Consider the following 22,988-nt stretch of genomic DNA (forward strand, 5'->3'; position numbering starts at 1 on the left):
CCTGCGGCCCGCCCGTCCCGCGTACAAAGTACGTGCTTGTATTTATCTTTATGTCTGTGTGTATATACGTGCCTGCGTGCCCGTACCCGTTGCACCGAGGTGGCCGGTACGAGTAAGAGCCTCCGCAGGGAGCTTCACCACCCCCACCCTCCCCCATCCCGGTCCGCGGGTCCTCTCCTCAGCCGTCGCCTCAGGGTCTCCTGTCAGGGGTTTAGGCCCTTCGGGAGCTCGAACGACAAAGACGAGTCGCTAGACTACAGCCGAATTGTAAATGCCGTTAACTGAATTAGCAAGGATTTGTCGTCAGCGCTGACTGGCAGCGGTTTAGGGATTAAGCAGCGGCCGCGGCCGGTGGGTACGGGAGAACCCTTGCGCAGGCAGAGCCAGGACAAAAAGGCCGCGGCTCTGTGAGGAAAAAAACGGCGGCAGCGGCTCCGGGGATGTCCCGGCACCGGTGAGTCACCGCGGCCGGGAAATCGGGCGGGCAGCAGCTTCGCCCGGGTCACCGCCGGCGAGGACCCGGACGACCTTCCGCAACGGGGCAGCCCGCCGGGCCGGGCCGGGGCTGCGTGCGGTGCGGCGCGTAGCCGGCGGCGGCCGCGCCCCCGGCGAGGGGCGGTGCGCGGGGCGGCTTCTTCAGGCGGCGGAGGCGGCGGCGGTGGCGCCGGCTCGGTGAGATGGCGGCGGGTAGCGGGTTGCTGCTGAGGGCGCTGGGACTCGCCGTTCTGCTCCTGCCGGTGGTGCCCTGCGGGCCGCCCGGCGCGGCGGAGAGACGCTGCTTCTGCCAGGTGGGCTGTGGCCCATGGGGGACGGGACGGGACGGGGCGGGCGGCGGCGGGGTCCGTGCCCTGGGGGCGGGCGTGGGGGGGGGGGTGCCGACCCTTTCCGTGAGCACCGCTGGGTGCAGGTGTCTCAGCGCCTCGACTCCTCTCTGAGGATGGGAAAGCCTGCCTAGAGCAAAGGGACTCGGAGGGTGACATCTGCCTGCTGAGCAGCACCATGCCCTCTTCCTTGCCTCTCTCCCTACCCCTAGCAGGGAAGATGAGTGTTTCAGCTAGGGGAGCAGGTCTTCCCTAACCACCCAGGTGCCTTTCGTCGGCTGTTTCAGGTATGTGTGTTACTATAATGTCTGGGAGCTGCCTCATCCCCTCTCCTGCAGGTCTGCCTGGCTGTTCCTCCCAACTCTGCTGTCCAGGAGAGAGTGTGGCTGCAGCAGGCACCTGCTACCCTACCCTGCCATGCCCGGGGTGAGCTGGGCTGCCCCTGCTCGTTAGAGCTCTTCCAGGGTTAATTCCCCTTGTTGATGTGCCAGGTGTCTTGCCGTCTGGCCCTGCGTGCTCAGTGCAACTTCCGTTGATGTGCAGTAATGAGAGAACTGGGTATAGTCAAGCAGCTAGATTTAGGGGAATGGTTGCTACACAGCTTCCTTTTAACTTAACTGTGCGCAAGCACTTTTGCAAGATTAAGGAGTGAAGATGGTACAGTGTATTTAGTGCTTTATTTTTGTTGCCTTTTAAAAAAGCTGTTGAAAAGCCTACTCTTACTGTATTAAAATGCTAGTGCTTAAATGGGAGTCAAATTGAGATTGGAGAGAGAAAACAAATGCCATTGTGCACTTGGCTTTGCCTTCTGGGTGGCTCTTGACAGTTGATTTTAATGTGGAAATGGTAAATACAAGCTGGACTGATACAGAATTGAAAAGCATGCATTTTGAGTCTATATCTCTATGGGGTTTTTGCTTGTACGCTTCCTGCTTAGCAGTGAAGTTTGTCTCCTAAGGATTGAAGTCTGAGTCAGGAGTGTGGTATGGGATAAAAAGTCCTAACCACTAAATGAACTGGCATTCTGGCATAGTAATGGCTTGCAGGCTTTTTTCCTTGGGTAGAAGGAACTGGCATTGTACTTTGTATGCTATTGGTTTGTTGCAATGCACTTCTTGTTTATGGAGTAGTGTATGCTTTGGTTTATTTTTCAGTACAAGTGTTCAGGTTCAAGATTTTTCCAGACTTTATTGCCTTTGGGAAAGTGTGTTATGTAGGACAGCGTTTCTCACTCTTAGTAACCACTTAACCTTTAAAAAAAACCACCTGAGGGCTGCTTTGTCTTTTCATAAAAAACAATCTGCTGATCATCTTGCACCAAACTGGTCTGGTGGTTTTTATTTACGACCAAATAAAATATAGGGCAAGCTTAAATGGTATGTTTTATCTCCCTTTGTTTATATACTTGAAGGTCTGGGTATAGCTTTTGGTTTCTTCCTGTGAACCATCTCTTGCTGTCTCATGAGCTTGTCAGGTTAAGAAACCTTGATGTAGGGTGAATGGAAGAGCTTTGACTTGTCCGTCAGCCTGTGTTGGGACAGTTGACAAGGGCCACTTTTGAGAGCGCTTGCTCTAGCAATACTTCAAATGCTGACTTAAGTGGGCCATAATTCTGGAATGGGCATTGTGCTCTTGTCTGTCTGTACGACTAAGAGCAATGTCTCACCTGCTTTTTTTGACTGTTACTTTAGCTCCTCATTTACTTAGAGAGGTTGCTAACCAGTACTGAAACTTTTCTTAGAAACATCCGTCTGTTACTAAAACCGCTTAAATTTCACATACTGTTTCTGCTTTCCAATCTGTCTCATTAGTGCTGAATAACATTTCAATATCAGATTTCCCTTGAACTTTACAAACAGCTCGTCCCCCACCCAGATATTCCTGTTTGCATTAATGCTTTAGTCAGCCATGAATCAATTCTCCATATTCCTAGTAATTACTGCTCATTTGCTGTTTACAGACTGATGTAGCTGCATTAAGGATGTGCTGCAGGTGTTCAGCAGCTTGCGATTTTGACTGGGTTTCCGGTCTGGCAGAGGGCTGGTTTCCTTCAGGGGCATTTCTGTGGCCAGTATGCTGTCATTAGGGGTGAGTCCAGGCACTGAGAGTTACCTTGTTGTTACCTGAACAGACTTTCAAGCCGCTCTTAACGTTCTTGTTGAATTGGTGTTCACCCAACAGCCTCCCAGGGAGGAATTCATACCTAGGATGGTTCCCAATCTCTGTAGGGTGGCTCGAGAGGTAGCTTCCAAGTGCAGAGCAGCTGCAGATCCTTCTTTGCTAGCAGATGGTTGGAGGTGCCATCTGACAGCACTTCAGCCTCTGCGGTTTAACCCCATCGTGAGGCTCCCATGTGAGGTTTGCTTCTGCGTGAGCTTCGGAACCCCTGGTCCTTGTTTTCTGGGGCAGAAAAGATGTGGGAGGAGGCACCTGGGCCAGTATATACTGCTTCCAGGGCAAGGTGCTGGGCATGACTGTCCTCACCTGGCTGCTAGCTACTTGTTCCAAGTGCTTGCAAGGATAAAAGAGAGACCTAGCTGGAATGAGTGCCACAGGTAGGCAGAGCCACAAATTGCTTGTGCAGGACAACTGCAAGGAAGCTTCTGGTGGGGTAGCAGGGAAAGCATCGGCTTGCCATCAGCCTGGGACTGGTGTGGCTTCTCTGGAAGAGCAGGCAGCTGCCAGTGAAGTTGGTACAGGCTAAAAGCAACTCCTCAACCACTGTAGTGTTCCCTTCCCTGTGCCCTGCTGTAGCTACAAGTGGGAGATGCTGAAAGGAGTTTGCCTTCTTTCCTGCCCAGCTGTGCAGTAGATGGTGGTGTATGGGTCTGGGACAGAGCCCATAGCAAGAGAAGAAAGCCCTAAATCCACGGCCCAGGGGACATTTCTGTGACGCTGAGGGAAGCAGAAAGAGGTAGGGAGAGACAGACCGGCAGTGCAGGGGAGAGCAGACTGACAGGAGCCTGGGATGGAGGTAAAGGAAGATGAAGCAAAGGCCAAACCCAAGGACTGTGCAGAGTCCACGTGTGGCAGTGTTTCAACCTGCGTTACACACATAAGGCGGGTACATCAATGTTAAGGGATTGAGAGCGGCTATTGCAGAGGGCCAGCCGAACGCCTTCCTTGATGCTTACTCAGCAGCTGGAGCCACTTGTGTCACGTCTGTCCCAGCGGCTCCGTTGCATCTCTTCCCAGTGGGCAAACCCAGCCCTGCCCTTCGGTCTCATGCCAGGCTCTCACACCCCTGCTGGGTGGAGTGAAACCCATCGCTGCCGCTCAGCGCAGTGATTCACAGGTGCCAGTAAGCACATGGCACATGTTTGGGACTGCATCAATTTTTGTTTCATCTTAAACAACTGTTCTAATCATTATAGGCTGAAGATGTAGATAAATATTTTAGGGAGGTGGGGAGGGGGGGATTGTTCTAAGGCACCACCCATTGCAGGGCATGCTTGAGACATGCTGTAGCTCAACTGCTCTGTCAGCAAGAATTGAAGTCCAAAACAAGTGAGTGTCTGGCTGCATAGAGGGCTGAAAGAAAGAGGCTCTGGGGTGGCACGTGGTCACAGAGCAAGAGGGAACTTTTGGGATGAAAACCATGCCCTGCCAAGTGGTCTGATAATGCCCACTTCCCTGTGTCTTAAAGCGGGTCAGTGCTGTTTGGTGGTAGCATCACTGGTGCTGGGATCTTGGTCTCTGAGGAGGCTTGGCTCTTGATGCTGCCTTCCGTACTCCTTTGCCTATGAACTTTGGTAGGTTGGCCGCATACAGGTGGCATCACCAGGCCTGGCTGAGCTTTCTTTCCCAGCAGCCTGCTGGCTTAGGAGGCAGAGCAGGAAGGTAAGCAGGCCAGCGATACCTCATTGGCCATGTGCCGGCTAGGGATATTGCCCATTTTTGCACAGTCTGACTGAAATCCTTGGAGGAAGAAGGAGTTTTCCCTCTGACTTGAGCGGAGTTTGAGTTTTCCCCAGCGCTTCCCCTTTGCGTGTGCTGCCTCCATGGGCATATTCTTGGTGGCATTGTGGCTGACCTTCTCACCAGTGTTCTTCTAAACCGAGCAGCAGATATTCTGAGATCTCCAAAGCATGACCCACACCGACTCCTGAATACTGTGGGAGCATCTGCAGCGCTTCACCCTGGATTATTTTCAGGATGATGTTTTGCCAGGTTGGCTCCGACTTGAATTGGTCGCTAGACATAGTGAAGACAGGCCTGGCACAAATGGCGTGTCCTGTTTCGGTTGAGGGCTGGCTGGGTGCTCCGATGTTACCTCTTACAGGGATGTCATTCCCTTGGAGTGACATGTTTGTCTAGCATGGATACAGAGAGCAGCTGAAGGTTATCCACAAATCTTTTTGTAGGCCACTTTTAGACCCAATCAATAAGCTGCCTGTCCCAATGGATGCCAAGTTTCCAGGAAATAAAAAATGTGGTTGTTTGTTTTTTTTTGTTGTGGTTTGTTGGTTGGTTGTTTGTTGTTTTGTTTTTTAATTTTGAAACAGCTTTACATTGGGTAACTGGATTAGCAAATTGTGGCTTTTTTTTATAGGGGTGATTCAGGCTAGTGGAAAGCTTAATTGTTATGCTGTTAATCTTCATTACCATGCAAAATGCCTGACAGAATACGGTACACGTGTGAGGTGGTGGGCTTCAATGTGAACACTAGAAATAGAAGTGAGCCTCCAAATCATGGTGCCTTAACAGAAACAATTTGCTCAAGTGGAGCAGGGCATTCTGGCACGCTCTGATAGATTTCCCTTCACTCCCCCTTAGGTCAGTGTGGCTGAGTCCAAAATATCAAAGCTCTGTTGAAAAAAGCTCTTTGCAAAATACTAATTCCTGCTATAGAGCAGTCTGGGTCTAGAGCCTGGATTCTTTCCCCCTTGGTCCAGCGTGGCAGGAAGAAATTGGCACTTGCCTTTAAGGTGCTCAATGCTTAATCCAAGCCATTTTTTCCCCCACCTCCCCATTTCATGTGACTGTGTGCTCTGAGGGCAAGTGCTCTGTTTCTGCCTTCCTTCTTGGAAGGAGGGCAGGGAGCTTCATTTCCAGAGTATTAATTATAATGGTTTAAGTTGATGTGTAGCTCTTGCTGAATTATCTGAGGGCTCTCCGGAAATGCGTCAAGGCAGGTGGCTCATGTTTCTCACGTGGCGCTCTTCTCTCTCTGCGCATAATATATTTTGCCCTAATTGCGAAGGCTGGAGTAGCACCTTTTTTTTGATTCAGGGAGGCTTTTTCTTGAGGCTTGCAGGATTTTAATGCTCATTTCCTGGGTCTGACTACCAAGATGCCTGTGACTTCAGTCATCTGCTGCCTTTCCTGCAAGAGGGGTGATACCTGCTCCTGTTTGCTGTCCCACAGTGTTCAGCAGCCCTTAGGCTGGTTGAGTGTTTTAAATGTAAGAAAAGGGGGAACCCCTTAAATATAATTCAGCACCTTCTTAGGTGTTGTGGATCCCCCATCTGCCTGTTTGCTCCTGGCCTCCCCGGGGAGCTTTTATGCCATCACTCGGCAGTGCGCTCTGTCACACTCTGCAGTTGCTGCCCGTGCCAGTGTTTCCAGGCTTACTCTGCTTGTCTCTGTTTCCAGCTTTCTCGTGCACAGAGAGAAGGCAGAGATTGGACATAACCTCCTAGAATGGTGTAGTGTGGGGTACATCGTTTCTACGATGTAGAAACATCGAGGATGTTGTCTGCTACGAGGATTTTGTAGGCTTTCTGGGACAGAAGTGGCAAGAGGGTTTCTTATATCATGAACGGTAGCAAACATCCCATTCTTTGCTTCATAAATTAACAACATTGATTTAAAACAACTGCCTGATCTTAAGCCCCTGAATTTATCTGATACTGGAGAATGGCAGCTTGCCATGTGTTGTATTGCTACATCAACATCCAGGAAAAATCCCTGGCGTGCTGTTGAGAGTGAATGAGCAGTAATACTTGATTTTGGCCAGGGTGATTTCCCCAAGTACTCATCAGGGGGCGTGGGGGAAGCAAAACTACTTCTGTGTTGTGGGACTTTGTCATCCAGACAGTAATCTACATGTCAGAAAGCCATAGCTGAATTTGTGCTACATTTTTTTATTATATTTTTTTTCTTCGGGACTTGCACACAGCTTGTTGAGTTGTTCAGGATGATGCAAGAAGTGTTGGCTTTCTACATCAGATTTAGAACAAATGTTTTCTTGCCAAATGGCTCTCTGAGGCAAGGAGAGAGACTGTTGCAGTTGCTGTGGTTCTGATCAAATGGCTGCAGTGCAGTTGATTAACAGCAAGGACTTTCTTTGAGAGCTGTAATCTTTGGTGGCATTATTGTTGTCTAACTGGTCCTTTACGCAAACACCAGCTCTCACCTGTGCGCCATTCTACAGGAGTGACATACTGAGGCTAGTCTCAAATGGGAACCTGAGCTGGCAGCGCGTATGGCTCACAGCTGCTACAGCAGCTGATTCCAGTGTCTTGCTGGATTTGGCCCTGACAGAAACATCTGTGATCTGTATAACTGTGTCTGATGTGTGGACCAGGGCTGTGTGTTTTTTGTGTCTGTGTGTGACACAGTCTAGTTGAATGTGTCTGTCGTGTCTGCTTTTTTGAAGAGATGGAAGTGTCTGCCTGATGCCTATTACTCTGACATCAGTGAATTCTAATAGATCAATGTATGTTAGAGGAAAAGCGTTCCCAAATAAAAGTGCCTGTCCCCAAGCAACAAGTACAGGACAAATCCTAAAGGATGCGTCAAAAGAAGTTTTCTGCCAATTCGGCAGAGTCTGGTTTAATGTTGTTTAATTCTGGTTAAACTTAACTAGTTGACTCACTGGTAAAAGGAAAGTGAATTGCTTTATTGTCTGCAGTGTTAAAAAGTACCGGCTAAGTTGTTCATAACTGTTTGTTTGTTGTTTGGGTTTTTTTATCCAACAGGTTACTGGTCATTTAGATGACTGCACTTGTGATGTAGAAACCATTGATGCCTTCAACAACTACAAGCTTTTTCCTAGACTGAATGAACTTCTGCAAAGTGACTATTTTAGATACTACAAGGTGATTTTTCTCATTCAAGAACTGTATTTATTTTGTGTGCTGCTGCTTTTTTTTTCTGCTTTTTTTTTTTCTCTCTCTCCTCAATCTCTCTTGAAGTTATTGCTGGTCTTTTTAAAATCAGCCACCTATATTTTAATCCTGATCTTTTAAGAATGCAGTCAGTAAGTGGGACTCTTCTATTATCAGGGGAATCTTAATGTGGTACAACATGCTTATAAGTTGCACAGTTTAAAAGATATTTTCTTATGCATTTTTCCCTCTTAAGAACTTAAGCAGTAGACCAATGAAGTGACTTCTTTCGTTGAGCTGTGGCTCAAGTCTTGATGACCAGAGATCCACGTTGCATAATGAGAGTATTTATAGTGTCTCCCCATCAACACAGAAAGCCTGGTTTAGTTACCAAATAATCAGGTGAATTGATGGTGTTACTGGCAGGCCATTGTTGTCAGATGGATTCTGCTCCCATTCAGTGAGACTGCATGTATATCACTAAATGTGGGGTTTATTTGGGTGTGCTTTGGTTATGGGGCATTATTTTACCTGCTGCATACAGATACTGAACTGTCTCTTTGCCTGGTTGTTTCTGCAGACAAAGCAAGTATTTACTCTTCTGTAAGAACAGTTTAAAAAGTCCCTGACTTCACTGCACTGCAAACTAGAATGGGCCCATATATAAAGTCACAGGGGTAGAGCTGCTTTTCCCTGCTCCCCCTCCCTACCAAATCCACAAAATCTTGTTAAATGTTAATTGTTTTCAAAGAATGATACTTGATACCAAGTCACAGAAAAGAAAGACTAGGATTTGTTAAAGAAGTTAGTGTCCTTTCCCATTCCAGTGTTGGGATTTGTTACAGAAATAATAAGATTGATCTGAATGAAGCATGAATGGAAATGTCTGTGTGTGAAAGCATCAGAAGAAACAGCAGAGCAAGGATTAAAAGGATAACCTGTACTCATAACCAGGACATGAGCGATAGCAATCATTCTGGAAACACCAAGGAATTATTTGTTCCTGTTGAACCCAGGAGGCTTGCACATCAACAAGTCCAGAACACAGATGACTTGACAGCAGACCACCTGTGCTCTGGCCACAGGAGGATGGCAGCAAGGCTCCAGTGCATCATCTTCCTACTCCTGCAATGGGGAGGCAGGCTGTAGTCCTAAGATGCCCAAAACAAAGAAAATTAATGGGGAGCAAACTTCCCCTAAGATTTGTGGAGAATGAAGCGAGCAATATTCCAAGGCCAAAGATTGCCCCATAGTAACTGTTGGCTCCTAAAGAGTACAAACCACGTGGCCAAAACCCAGTTTGTCGTTGCTCAACAGGAGCCTCAGGACATGATTAGGAATTGGTTGTCTGTGTCCTGTCTTCTGTGTTACCACAAGCAGTCCTGGCCAGGTTGCATGGGCACACACATCTCATATGCAAGACAAGTGAATGAGTATGATCAACTTTAAGATAAATAACACCATCTGTTTCCACTCTCACTGCACTCAACCTTGCACTATGTTTTGTTATCTGAAGTCTTGCACTAAGGCGCTGAAGATGCGTGTTGGTAAACTGTGGTGTGGAACTTTGGCTTGGTTGCATGGAGGAAATGTGTAATAGAATAATATATTATTTGTAGGTAAACCTAAAGAAACCTTGTCCTTTTTGGAATGACAACAGTCACTGTGGAATAAGAGACTGTGCTGTAAAGCCCTGCCCATCTGTGAGTACCAAATCCATTCTTTTACCTCTTTTCTCTCTTTGGCTTTTGCAGACCAAGAGAAAGAAGCAGGTCAATGACTTGCTCTTCTCGTTATCGTAGCTATAGCAAAACTGCAGCTCTGATGGAGCTTTCTTAGGTGCAGTAATACTGGTATCCATGTGAAAGGCCAAAATGCTAAATTCTGCGAGTTTAAAGACTAGGTTTTTAACAGCCAGCCCTCTGTGAATGGCCAAAAACTTGTCCTGGTCCATCTTTTATTTTTTGGTACTAGTGGGATGGTTTGGGGACAAATCCACTGTAGTTACAAGAAGTACCTCGTGTTAAATGCTAGGATATGCACCCTGTTGGCCTGTGAGCTGCACTGTGATTTGCAGTTTTGGCTGACGAATTTGACCAGGCCCTTTCCAGGCCTCTCTCTTTACATGAAATGGCTCTTTCAGAGCCCTCTGTTTCCCAGTACAAAAGCAAACACTCTTGTCCCTGTATCCTGGACAAAAGGGTTTTGTTTGCTGAGAAAACATCTTGACTGCAGGTGTCTGCCTGAAAAGAAGGGGATGAAAAGGGAGTGAACCAGAACTTAGTTGCTGGGTTGACAGAGGTGGTGAAAATGCCAGCCAGCCTGGCTTTGTGGTTGGCAGCCAGCAACAGACCATCTTACACTCTCATTCCTGGATCTCTAGAGCAGTCAGTGTGTATGCTAATGGTATGCAGGGGTATGCCATGCCGATGGTGCGATGAGTGCTCTTAATGAGAGAGGCCTCCTGACCTGCATTTTTCCTACTCACTGGTTTATTTTCACGTATGATTTTTAAAGTGTGCTGCAGTGAAGCAGGTGTCTGTCCCCCTCACCTGGTAACTCTGTGGTAACCTGATGTAGTGTAGCTGGTGGCTGAAAAAAAAAAGCTAAGCTGATATGACACCTTGAAACAAGCTGGTACGTGTGTGGGGGCATCATTTGTTATGTAAATTCTGATACATATGTTAAATTCATTCATCTTCTCAGCAACTACTCTACCTCTCAAATAAGTGTCCTTTGCTTCCCTAGTCTTTAAAAAGCACCTATTATGGACCCAAAACAGAATGATGGTGGTTTGTTTTTTTCTCAGAATAACCCTAAATTTTGTTTAAATACTTTTCTTCCTTAAGAAGGTTGGTTTGGTAATGATTATGACCAATGTGACAGAGTAATGTTACAATTATGTTAGTATTAGCTAGTAGTTCTTATTTTAAGAACTGACTGTGTCACTGCTGGTTTTAATTAATTTGATTTGGGTCCATTTCATACTGAAAGCAACAAAAATAAGTCTTATTCATTGATTAATTTTTCTCTTCCTGTGCTGCTTGCCATCATAGTATTTGCTCCTGCAGCGTAGAAGTGGTTTTATTGCCTTCCTACTGATGGAGGAAATGGAAGTTGAAGAGCATTTAGGGCCTGATTGTCTTGTGCGTACTGCTTGGGTTGTGTGGGGCTGGCAAGCCTGACATTACATGATGGAGTGGTAAAAGGGAAGTTTTTGAATGATGTATATCAGGGGCTGGTAGATGCATTATCTGAGGAGGCGCCTGGGCTCCTGCCAGGAGCACCAGCATCACCAGAAGACAGGATGCCAGACATCAGCTGACCAGAGGCAACTCCGGCTCCTCTGAAGTTTATATTGGCTTCCCTAACCTCACACTTGGGTAAGCAAAACATAACCTGATGTAGTACTTGTGGAAGGCTGCTGACCTTTTGAGAAGAGGAGTCTTGTGAAAAATCAAAATAAAACACCAAGAATATTGCTTAACCTTAGTCCGTGGAGGAGCCAGAAATCGGATGTGTTGTAAGCTGAGCCGAGTGCTTTGATTACCTTCTAACTTCTAGAAACTGTGGTAACCTTCCTAATCTTTCTCAAAGATTAGGCTGAAAGGCCTCATCAGCCCCACATGTAGCACATGCTCAATTTTGTCTTTCAGGACGAAGTCCCTGATGGAATCAGATCTGGAAGTTACAAGGTAGGTGTGTCTGCATAAAATGACGCAGCTTATAGGACCAGTTTTGTGTCACTGCAGCTGATAAAAGCTGCCTTAATCAGATGGGCAGTATTTGTTGGGATGCACTTTATGGCTAAATTTTTACCCTCTTTGAGTGTTTGGCATGCTATAGACCTTTGAGGTGGCTGTCCTGAAGTCAGGTATTCCCCTCCACTAACATAGAGCAGTTTAGCAGACTTCTCCAAGAGCAGGTATTGTCAGGCACAAAATGCTCCTATGGCAGCGCCAGAGGCTGCTGTGAGTCCCTGCAACAGTCATCACAATTGCATAAGCCTCTGAATATCTGCAGACATCCTGTGGAAATACAGGGTGGAATGAATCATAAAAGTGTTTCTGATGCTTAAACTGGTTAGTGCATTAAAGACAGAATTCTAACAGCAGAAAAACTGCTTTTTAATCCTCCTCTCCCCCCACTCTTTTGCTTTTCAACCCAGTATTCGGAAGAAGCCAATAACCTTGCTGAAGAGTGTGAAGAAGCTAAGAGACTTGGAGCTGTTGATGGCTCTTTGAGGTTTGACTTCTTTTTCCACAATCCTTACTTGTCTTGAGGGAAACCTAGTATCAGTGCTCTTTCTGATAGTCTTTTTTCCACCTTCTTTGCAGCAAGGAAACCCAGCAGGCAGTGCTCCAGTGGACACGACACGATGACTCTTCAGACAGCTTCTGCGAAGCTGATGGTATAGGGACCTATTACATCTGACAAGTCTTGTAATGGGTTCTTAAGCACCCCTGCAGAACTTTCAGGCCAATGTGTAATACTTCAGCAAGCCTGGAGCATATACAGCATTTCTTCTCTCCCCCACTCCCGCCTTCAGTATTTTGAAAATAATACAATGCAAATATTTCTGACCAAGTATTTCTGACCCCACTGGTCAGGGTCTTGCTGTGTTTAGTAAGTTAGCACCTTGGATGGAGCATGCTCAGAGTTTGCTTTGCCATCAGCGGCCTTGTGCTCTGATAGCTCTGAAGGCCAGAGAGCTTTGCCCCGCTGCAGTGGGTTGATGCATACCAAGTATTATGCACCTGTCTCTGGAGAGGGATGAGCTGGTCTCTCCTGGCAAGACTGTTCAGTATGCAAAGGGGTGGCTGGATCAGCCTTGGAAGATGTCATTTTCCTTCAGAATTTTTTGTCACTGACCCAGCACTCTGCTTCACAGACATCTATTCTCCTGATGCGGAGTACGTGGATTTACTCTTGAATCCTGAACGCTATACTGGCTACAAAGGACCTGATGCCTGGAAAATTTGGAACAGTATTTACGAAGAAAACTGCTTCAAGTAGGTGCTTTGGGAGACAGGTTCCACAAGCCTGCAGGCGCTGATTTTTGCAGAGGGGCTGCATGTACTTTAACTGTTCCATTAATCCCCATCCTCCTGTCTTTGCTGCAATGCTTGTGCAGTGTGTGCTGTCAGAGGAGGGGACAAGCCATGTGGCTGCGCCGTGAGCCCCCCTTGGCTGTTCTTTGGACAATGGCTTGCCCTGGTGCAGGCTCCCGATGCAAGCCCTGCAGTGTGGTGAGACAGCAGCCTGGCAGGGGGTGCGCATCTCTTGTGTGATGTGGTCCTGGGCGCACAGTCCTCCCTGGCCATCGCACAGGTGAGGTGAGCTCTCTCCCCAGTCTGTGTGCCAGTTTGAAGTCTGCTGGGAATACCCCTGGGGCTGATGCACAGTACTAGTGGGCATTGGTCTACAGTCTTGCCTGCTGTGGTCTCTCTAGTGATTTCCTCCCCATTCATACTAGTGTATCATGTAGCACCACAGCCGTGGGATAATGTCCACTAGCACCTCTCTAGACACTTGAGTTTTCCTAGCTGTTTGTTCTAAAGAAAGAAGGGGAGGAAGCAACATTTTGCTCTACCCCTTTCCTGTCTGAGCAAAGCTGAAGCACAGAAGGAGAACTAAGAACTGCTTAGGCTATTTGACTGCAGAGAAGTAACTACTTCTGCTGTGCTGTGTTTCTGCACAGCCAGGAGACAGTGACTTAGATATCTGCCATATTTAAAGGTTTTTTTATTTTTTTTTCCTCTTAGGCCTCAGAATGTAAAAAGACCTTTGACATCTGGTAGAGGTGAGTCATTTATCTCACTAAGTGGTTTAGTAGCGTACTGATCCTAGCTCCAGGAACAGTAAATGCTCTCTGAGCTACTTCTACTGAATGAGAATGGACCCAGGAAGAGCTCAGGGTTCAGTCCTGCTCCCAGTCCCTCCAAAGCTCACATTTCTTCCAGGAGTGGAGGATCAGACTTCCTTTCTCTGGGATGGGTGCTAGAATGCCACACTTCCAGGTACCCTTGCATTAACCATAAAATTCTACACTTGATCAAGAGCTACAACAATCTGCTCTTCCTGGGTCCCTGGTTTCTGTACTCGGCAATGCCAAACCATCTGTGACGGACTGAAATAAGAATCTGGCTGGGTTCCTCTGAGGAAACCATCCAGTAAGAGAAACTCTGCCCTAGAGGCTAAGGCTAGACAGTGTAAATGAAAGTAGGGAAGGGTTTTGGAAGTGAACAGTCTTCTTGCCCAAGGCTGCTAAGAGACCCCATATCTCCTGAGGCTCCATCCTGCCCAGACATCTAGAATGTCATTAACCTCACTCCCCATTCGTTTGACCAGAACACCGCTCCAGCAGTACCCTCTGGGGTGATATCTTGATTTTTCCCTAAACTGTGCAGGTGCTTACCACGCTCCCTTGAGCCTTGTGCAAAGGAGTGGCACTTCAGGAGCAGCACTGGTGAAAGAAATGTACAATGGCCTTTAAAATATCAGTCCTTCCCTTGACCACTTCTGTTGTTTAGGCCAAGATCAGAATGAAATAGCACAGGTATGTTGAGGGGAGAGGGAAGGACTGCTGTTTTGCAGATGAGGAAGCAGGAGGACATGAAAATAGAGAATCTGACCTGGTACCTGCAAGAGTTGTTGCAGGCAACTAAGAAACTGCAGGGAGCAGGGATGATGTCTTTGAGTATCTTGTCAGAGGTCATACAGGAGATCTCTGTCAGAGGCAGACATTTGTGTCCCTTGTTTTCTGGTTTCTGCTTCAATTGTGTGGTGGTTTTACTTCCTTCGCAAATACTGATCCCTCCTGCGTTGGTCAGGTTATTCAGGAGCATTGCTCATTTGGTATGTTCACTGCTGCAGTTAGAGATGATATTTTCTATGTTCAGAAGATTTCTAAACGTCCCTGGAGAGGCTCATTCTCTTGTCAGAGCAGATTAACAGAGTGATCTTAATGCTTGTGCTTTGGAGTTTAATTTTGGTCATGTGTAATTTTTATCTTCTCTTTTCTCTCCCTCCACTGCTCGTGCTTTTTTTCATCAGGAGACGATGGAGGTGAGTGGCACTCTGTTTGTTTTTACTGATAACAGAAACAACTGTGGTGTCTTTATCACACTGTCACAAGCTGTACCATTAGGTAGTGCACCTGGTTAGAAAAATCATTATGCAGGCAAATCAGAGGTTGTCTTGAAATTCTGCTGTGTTCAGGACCCTGTGGAGAGATCCCTCTGAGCTCCCTGTGCCTGAGGCCAGCCTGTCCTTGTGTGGAGGTCTTAAAAAGCACCAGCAGTCTTTTAAGAGTACAAGTCCCATTTGAAGGTAGCTACTGAAGTGCTGTAAGCCTTCAGGAACAGGACTTGTGTTGTGTTTTTTCAGCGCTTGTTATTGCTGAGAAAGAAGCTCTCAGGCTGGAGCTTTGAGAAAACTCATAGGTAGTCCCAACAGCCTCTGACAGCTGGTAGGAGCTGGGTGCCCAACTCCCTTAGGCCCTGCAGGGCTTCCATCTGGGAAGGGCTGTGCCCTGGAGCTCTTCACCCTCTGCAGCCCTGGGCCTGTGTATATGGCATGTCTTTGTCTCCAAATTAGCTCCAAATCCATGTTTATGTTCTCCAGATTACTTTCAAGCATGTAGTAGAGGGTAGTGTGAAACACTTGGCTTGTGTGATTGTACACGCTTGGTTGCACTGTTTTGTTTTATTTTTAATAAAAATGTCTGTCTCGCCATCCTGGCCAGAAGAGAAAAGTGATCTGTGGTCCTTGTTTCCCCTTATGCTGTGCCGTTCTGCAGCGCTTCTGCACCTTCATCCAGCCCTTGCTGAGATAGGTGGGAAAGACCACGTGCTATGTTTAGCTGCTGCCACGCTGTGCTGTAGAAGCATTAGTCAGAAGGGTGGGGAGAAAAACTATTTTCATGGTCTTCTAACACTCCTTTCCCTGCTTCTGCAAACTGGAGTGAGCAGAGGTCCTCTGGGGGCTGGCCTCAGGTGGTTTCAGGTCATCTGGCTTGGGCAGTACCCTCCCCTCTGTGGTTGCTGCCCTCCCGTGCCGCAGAGGGGAGTGTACTGCCCTGTCTCATTTGTGTATCATCCTGTTGTGTTCTGAAAGGTGTGGCCAAAGAAGTGGCCTAAAACATGACACGGTGTGTTAAAGCCCTCTTGCTGCTGGAAGGCATCTCAAACTGATGTGCTTGTTTTCCTTTTGTTTCCAGGGCATACATTTTACAAGTGGCTGAAAGGTAATCCTTTTTCTAAACTTGGTTGCTCTTCCTGGGATGAATGAAAAATGGGCAGGGAATGGGTGGGAGTTTCTGGCCCAGCTCAGGTGGGATTAGATTTCTGTCTGACAGCCAGGAGAGGAAAATTCAACCTATGCTTTCAGTATCTTGAAGTACCCATTTCTTTTCAGGTGTCTGTGTAGAGAAACGAGCTTTCTACAAACTCATTTCTGGTCTCCACGCAAGCATCAACATCCATTTGAGCGCCAGGTACCTTTTACAAGGTAAATGCTACTTCCTGCCTCAGCTCTCCTGCATCAGTCCTAAATTGACACTTCTGTGGCTCCACTAAATGCTAGCTGGAGCCCATTCCACCAGGGTTCAGGCCTACTTCTGTGCTCTTCTCTTCCCTCCCTCAGCACACAGGTTGTGTAACAGAATTAGGAATGCAGTTACCACATGCCTTCAGGTCTGAAAATGGCTGGACTGTGCTCTGCACCAAGACTTCCAGCACGTATTCCTTCTATTCTTCCTCCAAGGTTATTTTGGAGTGGGTTTCTAACTGCATGTTGAGGACAGCCTGTCTTTGTGACGGTCAGTTTAGCAATAATCTCACCTAGACTGTGAAATGCTTGGCTGGGCTTTCCCAAGAGCCTTGATCCATTTCTCTATGCCATTTCCATTTCCTTTGCGTGCCTTTGTCCATAAGTAGCTATCTGAAGAATTTAAATGTTAACCCTGGGGTTGAAAATCTAGGGTGATGTGAAAACATGATTTGTGTGTCTCACGTGGCCAAGGGCTGTGGCAACACTGCTCATGCAGCGTGGGATGCAGGTTGTGACTGACTTCCTGAAGGATTTAGTCATGGTAGTTTAGAGTGGTACCTGTGGACCAAGCCTACCACCTTTATTCTGCTAAAGCTTACAAAAATCAAGTACAGATTTAGAGATAGCTGTTGGAATTTGGATAAGTAATTTAGATTTAACTAAGTAATTACACTTAAGTCTGTATGGCCCACGTAGGCCTCGCCTTGATGTGAGTTAGGCTACATTAGAGTTGGGAGATAGAATAACAAGAGACATATCAGAGGCAAGACATGAGTTGGGACTGCGGAGAGGATTAGGAAAATAAGGTTGGCTACAGGCAGCCAAGTAAGTGTCTTTGGCTTGTGTAGAAAGGGATAACTGCTGTTGGTGAAAGGCTACAGAAGGTGATTTCTGCTCTGAGAAGGTGTTCCTTGGCTCAGCTTGGGTCCATGCAGGGATTTCCATCTGCAGGTACCCTGGTCGCCTTGTAGAGCCTACCTCAGCTCAGAGCTGGGAAGGAGGAAGGAGTCCTTTCCTGCTGGGCTGCTTATCCATTGGTGATTTAGAAGATAAAGTTTCTCCCTTTTTTTTTCTTCCATTTTTATACATCAGCTTGATACAACTGTATTATATCTCCTATTATATACTTTATAGACTCTTGAGTACACGATAGGATGAGCAAAGAGATATATTCTTTGTGAAACCTGTGGGCTTGATAATGGAATATAGAGGCCAATCTCCTCCCATCCTTGGCTACTTTTGTTCTCCTGCATTTCCACAATAGAATGAATTCTCTTAAGATGTCCCTGTTTGTTAGGAAGCCTCCCAACCCCTGGCCCCCATGCTGCTTCCCAGTGCAAGACGATCAGGAGGTCTGCACTGTCTGCCTGTGCAGATGCTCAGACCAAAGCAGAGACCTCTTCCGAGTTGTCCAGTAAGTCGGTGGCTTTTGTGGGTGGGAGTGAAGGAACGAAGGGACCTTCACAGCCTGTCTGGTACATCCATCCAGCCCTCTTCACTTGCAGACAAATGTTGAACCATCATCAGCTTACGTAGAACTGCTCTTGGAAACAATCAGCTCACTTGATGAGAAACTCTTTAGCTGATTTAACTCTGTTGAAAAATGGGCAGCCTCCATTTTTAGCTTTTGCTTGTAAGTCTGGGTCATCTTTTAAACCAACTGACAAAGCTCTGCAGGAGTTCTGCATTTGTTGGGGTTTGATTTTGGTTAAAAGTATGCCTCTCTTGACTCTCGAACAATTTGTGGTTAGTGAAAGGGCTGTGACTATCGTAAAGCTTGGATCTCCCTGGTTAGATTTATATTTCATCATTTAGCTTAGGACAGTGGGAGGAGGTGCACCAGATATATACCCATCTGCCTCACGTCTTTGGGTTTTTTTGCTCTCTCAGATACGTGGTCAGAGAAGAAATGGGGCCCTAATGTTACAGAGTTCCAGCAGAGATTTGACGAAGTCATCACCAGAGGGGAAGGTCCCAGAAGACTCAAGAACCTGTATTTTCTCTACCTGATAGAGCTGCGGGCCCTATCTAAAGTGCTGCCGTTCTTTGAGCGCCCAGGTTTCCAGCTGTACACAGGGAATAAAAGTCACGATGCGGAAATGAAAAACCTATTGCTGGAAATTCTCCATCTGGCCAAGTAATTACATTCAGTACCTGGGGAGAATGGCTCTTTCAACCCTGCCATCTCTGAGTGGGCTTAACCTTTCCCTTAAAGCACCTAGAAAGGCAGGTTCTGGGTTCTTTCTTGTAGTGGGATAGTGATTTGTGCAGTAGCATAGTATTGCTGGGAGTACATTGATATCTGTATTCAAATTGCAAACCAGGATAATTAGGCCCACAGTTTAATAGTCTAGGCTGCCTTTTTGATTTAGCAGAATGCATTTAATAACTGCCTATGTGTCAGCCCTGAAACTGGCTATCCGTTTGACTCATCTGTGGAACACCAGTCCTGGCTTTGTGGTTTTGACTAGAAAAACAATCCTAAACATGTTAGTAACAGAGGTTTGGACTATTGGACAGAGTTTGGAGTAAGAGGAATGAAAGATACTAGAACCAGATGGAAATGGGTGTCTCCTAATGTAATCAATGTTTGAATTTGTCTTGTCACACTCCTTTGCCTTCAGTGCTTAGTCTGTTAGAAAACAGACTACAATTGCTTAGAAACTGTAGAGCAATTGCTGAAAATGTCTCCAAGGTGAGACGCAAGCTAAAATTGAAAGCCTCCAAGAGATCTAAGAAACAAGCAGCTTGCACTTAAAATACATCTAGAGATGTCCAATGTCTAACACCTATCAGTTTCATTCACACACCTAACCAGATACTTCTGTGGATCTGGACTTCAGCCATACAAACAAGCTGTGGAGAGATAAAACTCTTTTCATTCTATTTCAGGTCTTTCCCACTGCATTTCGATGAAAACTCATTCTTTGCAGGGAATAAAAAGGAAGCTGTTAAACTAAAGGTAATTGGCCAGCCCTTCCCTTTGGGGCATTTGCTACCTAAAGGGTATTTTCAGGTGTATGTCTGGGACGATTCTAGATCTGAAAGGGACCCCAGTACACTCAAGGTACTGGGTCAGGTATTTCCAATTCATTTTGCTTTCTGAATGGGATACTTGTGGGTAATTACAGACCGTAGGGTCTGTCTTAAGGAGAGCAGTGAGTCACTGCTGAGGACCCCACTTCAGGAGGCATTTCCCTAACTCAGTCCCACTGAATTTAGCCTGAAGCCCAGGATTAATACATTATTGGATTTGGATTAATACATGGAAGAAGTCCTAATCAGTGTGTAACCACCATCAACTTGAATGTCTTTTCCCCTAGGAGGAATTTAGGCTACACTTTAAGAATATTTCTAAGATAATGGACTGTGTTGGCTGCTTCAAGTGTCGCCTGTGGGGGAAGTTGCAGGTAAGCTTTGTCAGCAGCTGGGGACGTGTCTGGAAGCACCTCATCTGATGGGACTCTGGCACACAGATGCGGTTCTTGGATACCAGTCAGCTCCTAGATACAGATCAGGGCTGCTCGAGTCGTTACCTAGTCCAGTCAGCAGGAAGCAGTGTGCCAATTCCAGCTTGCTGGGCCTGGCAGCAGCTGCCTGTTGCCTCTGCACTTGAAAACTGGGTTAGGCTGCTACAGCTGCTCCCAGGGAGAGGGGAGGGGGCACAGAGCCTCTGGCAGGCGAGGCAGAGGGTGGTATAAAACTGGGGGTTCAGCCAGATGGGCACTGAATTTTACATGCGGTCAAACCTAGGCAGGAAGCTTCTGCTGGGTAGCTCTGCTATCACAGTTAACACTAAATAAATAAAGCATCCTGGCTCTGTTCTGCTCCCTTCTCTGAGCTGTGTTAAGTAAAATCCAGGTCTTGCTCTGTTGAGATGATGTCAACACAAATCCTTGCAGAGATGAAGGAGGGAAGTAAAGTTAAACTTGTGAGTCAGGCCCTGGATGTCTCCCCACTATTAAATGGTCTTGTTTGTCATGCACAGACGCAGGGCTTGGGTACGGCGCTGAAGATCCTCTTTTCTGAAAACCTGATAGAAAAGATACCTGAAAGTGGCCCTTCCTATGGATTCCAGCTGACCAGACAAGAAATTGTTGCCTTATTTAATGCTTTTGGAAGGTTAGTTTGAGACTTTTTCCTCTACTTTTACACAGGCTGCTGCGTTGCGGCCCATTTAAACAGTCGGTTCTTACCAGCAATATTAGTATTAACTCCTGCTCTGATCGTACAGTCTCGTAAAGAAGCTCTCAAATATCAGATGATGTTAATATGGAGTGCAACAGTTGGAACAACTTAAAACAACTTCTTTATACGCTACATTTCTGTAAGGAATCCAAGGAAGCATTTGTATTAAGATACAAAGAATTTGGTGATTTTTAAGAAACTGTGTGACTGTCTTTGGAGCACATTGTCCCCAGACACAGGTTGCTTTTCTTGTTCTATGCTCACTTTAGAGCTCTCCTTCAAGCTTCTCACTTCTACCTATTAATCCCCAGATCCGTTTGCAATGGTTGCATTTAACGGGAATTCATTAGTCCAGCCCTTGTGGAGAGCTGGATGAGGAGTTTTTGGCAGAAAAGGAGGGTAACGAGGCCTTTGGGAGAGAGAGGAGATTGCAAGACACTCTGGTTATACATTACCACTTGGTGGTGTTGACAGACCTGGAGTTTCTGGCAAACAGGTTTTTCAAAGGATTCTTCAGGTGACGTTGCTGCCAATTCTGAAGCTCAGGAGTCCCGTCGTGCCTCACTTCAAACCGACTGATTGTTCCTTCTGCATGTAAATCATCAGCAATGGGGAGACCCTAATGTACATCAGTCAAATCTGGAAAACCCCAAAATACTCTTCCCCGGCGATGTTGTGGCACTCCCCTACTCCCCTCCTGAGCACAGCTGCTGCATTCCCCTTACACCAGAGGAGCTGGGCTTCCTTCTGCCCTTCTCCTGCTGTGTTGACACAACCTTCGGAAGCAGCGTGCAGGAGACTTAACGGACCTTCTGAACGGCTTTTTCAGAGGAAGTTGAGGGCTGGCAGGCAGAGAGCCTTTTTCTTCCTTCCCTTCCCCACTCTGCTGCCCAGCTAAAACTCTACCCTGGAAGACCTCTGCTGTGTGAAAAGACTGGGGCCAGGCAGCTTTTTCTCAGACTCCAACCTCATGTCCCACCCACCTGGATTAGAAGAGCCTTTTAAAACAGACCTCTGTCTTTTGCTTGTTGTTCACAAGTGATTTGGGTTATTCAAAACTTCCTTAAAACAGATGTTTGTTCAGGCTGGGAAGGGCAGACCTCTCCTTTACGGAAGAGGCTCTCACAAGGCCCTGTCCTCGGAGTCCGATCTGGCATCTTCACTGATGCTGGTGCTCCAGGGGCAAAATGCATTTAGCCAGAAAAATGAGGTAGGTGATTCAAAAAGCCCTTCAGAAGAAACAAGCTTATATTGCAAGGAGACTCCGTGACCTGCCTGCACAGCCGGTACTATTATGGTCTGTTTCTTGACCTCTAGTTAATGGGTTTGTCTGATCACTGCTGAGCTCTCTATAACATCCTGTTCCACTGTGTTTCTCAGTGTTTGCTTTAAAAAGAGTCTGCGAAATTAGTGAAGGGCCTGGTTGTAACCAGAACCTAATTTAGCATTGTAAATTGTAAATTCTCTCTTCCCAAGAGCTCATGGAAGCTTTACTTGATAGCAGTCCCTTTCTCTTAAATTTTAAATAAGATCTGATGCATATGTTGCTCTAACGTTTCCCTTTTGCTTTCCTTGTGCGTAGGATTTCAACAAGCGTTAGAGAACTGGAAAACTTCAAGAACATCTTACGAAATATGCGGTGAATTCACTGGAGAAAGAGAGACTTAAAGTTTTACTGCTTGGCTGTTCTGGGTTCTCTAAAAATGGACAAACATCATTGTTCCATCACACTCCCAACCACTACATCGTGAAGACCACTTGCTGGACCTCCTGTCCCAGCTGATTGTCTGTAACCTGCTGATGACAAATAATTTTGTACAAGGGGAAAAAAAAAAGCTACTTTTTTTGTATAAAAGTGGGGACTATATGTAAAGTTTATTTTATATATTGGAAGATCATTCTGAATTACTTCTTTAAATATTGCTGTACTATTTTGATGGATTAGACCTATCTTTGCGCCTTCAGAAGCTGGAGGTAGGGCAAGAACCGTGCCACTGAATAAATTTGGGGAAAATTCCTTGTCTGCTACATGATTCTAATCAGCCCCTCACAGTGTCCCTACACTAACTTGCTGCTGCAAGGGATTATAGGAGCCCCCAGTGCTTCAGAGCTGCTGCAGTACAAAGGTGCTTTCCTCTTGGTGAAACTTTCTCCTGGTAACAAGCTGTTCCTGATGGTCTCTGCTGCAGTAACCCTGCTGCGCTGACTGTGTGTTCCAGGCTTCGGCAATTGCTTCCTTGTCGAAGGCAAGGGGAGATGACTGACGCAAGCAGCAGCACGCTGGAGAAACCCTGCTATTCACCGTTCGGCCAGCCTTGTGCCTCCATCTTGGCTAGAACCTGGTGGGAGCAAAGCTGCTGGTGCCCTGCTGCCT

General features: G+C 46.6%; 1 protein-coding gene across 2 annotated transcripts; it reads left to right on the forward strand.

The window, feature by feature from the left end:
• Positions 1-632: 632 nt before the first annotated feature.
• Positions 633-22,631, forward strand: ERO1A (endoplasmic reticulum oxidoreductase 1 alpha). 2 transcript variants are annotated; one of them, XM_049828444.1, is made up of 16 exons: positions 633-788; positions 7,745-7,864; positions 9,493-9,576; positions 11,530-11,568; positions 12,042-12,118; positions 12,211-12,284; positions 12,765-12,885; positions 13,639-13,676; positions 14,930-14,941; positions 16,095-16,121; positions 16,292-16,384; positions 18,317-18,563; positions 19,319-19,388; positions 19,750-19,836; positions 20,415-20,548; positions 22,197-22,631. In XM_049828444.1, exons 1-16 carry the CDS (start codon positions 678-680, stop codon positions 22,255-22,257), a joined length of 1,395 nt encoding a protein of 464 aa, XP_049684401.1. In that variant the 5' UTR covers positions 633-677; the 3' UTR covers positions 22,258-22,631. The 2 variants fall into 2 exon arrangements, with proteins under 2 accessions (XP_049684401.1, XP_049684402.1); XM_049828445.1 differs by lacking the exon at positions 16,095-16,121.
• The last annotated feature ends 357 nt before the right edge of the window (positions 22,632-22,988 follow it).

This window comes from Accipiter gentilis, chromosome 25 (assembly GCF_929443795.1).
Source record: "Accipiter gentilis chromosome 25, bAccGen1.1, whole genome shotgun sequence".
NCBI classification, from domain to species: Eukaryota; Metazoa; Chordata; class Aves; order Accipitriformes; family Accipitridae; genus Astur; species Astur gentilis.

What these genes read in the sequence shown, in the direction of transcription:
- ERO1A (XM_049828444.1), top strand. Translation starts at nt 678, where the DNA reads ATGGCGGCGGGTAGCGGGTTGCTGCTGAGGGCGCTGGGACTCGCCGTT. An exon ending in AGAGACGCTGCTTCTGCCAG is followed by an intron (nt 789 to 7,744) that starts GTGGGCTGTGGC and finishes TTTATCCAACAG; the next exon opens with GTTACTGGTCATTTAGATGA. An exon ending in CGCCAGGTACCTTTTACAAG is followed by an intron (nt 16,385 to 18,316) that starts GTAAATGCTACT and finishes TTGCTCTCTCAG; the next exon opens with ATACGTGGTCAGAGAAGAAA.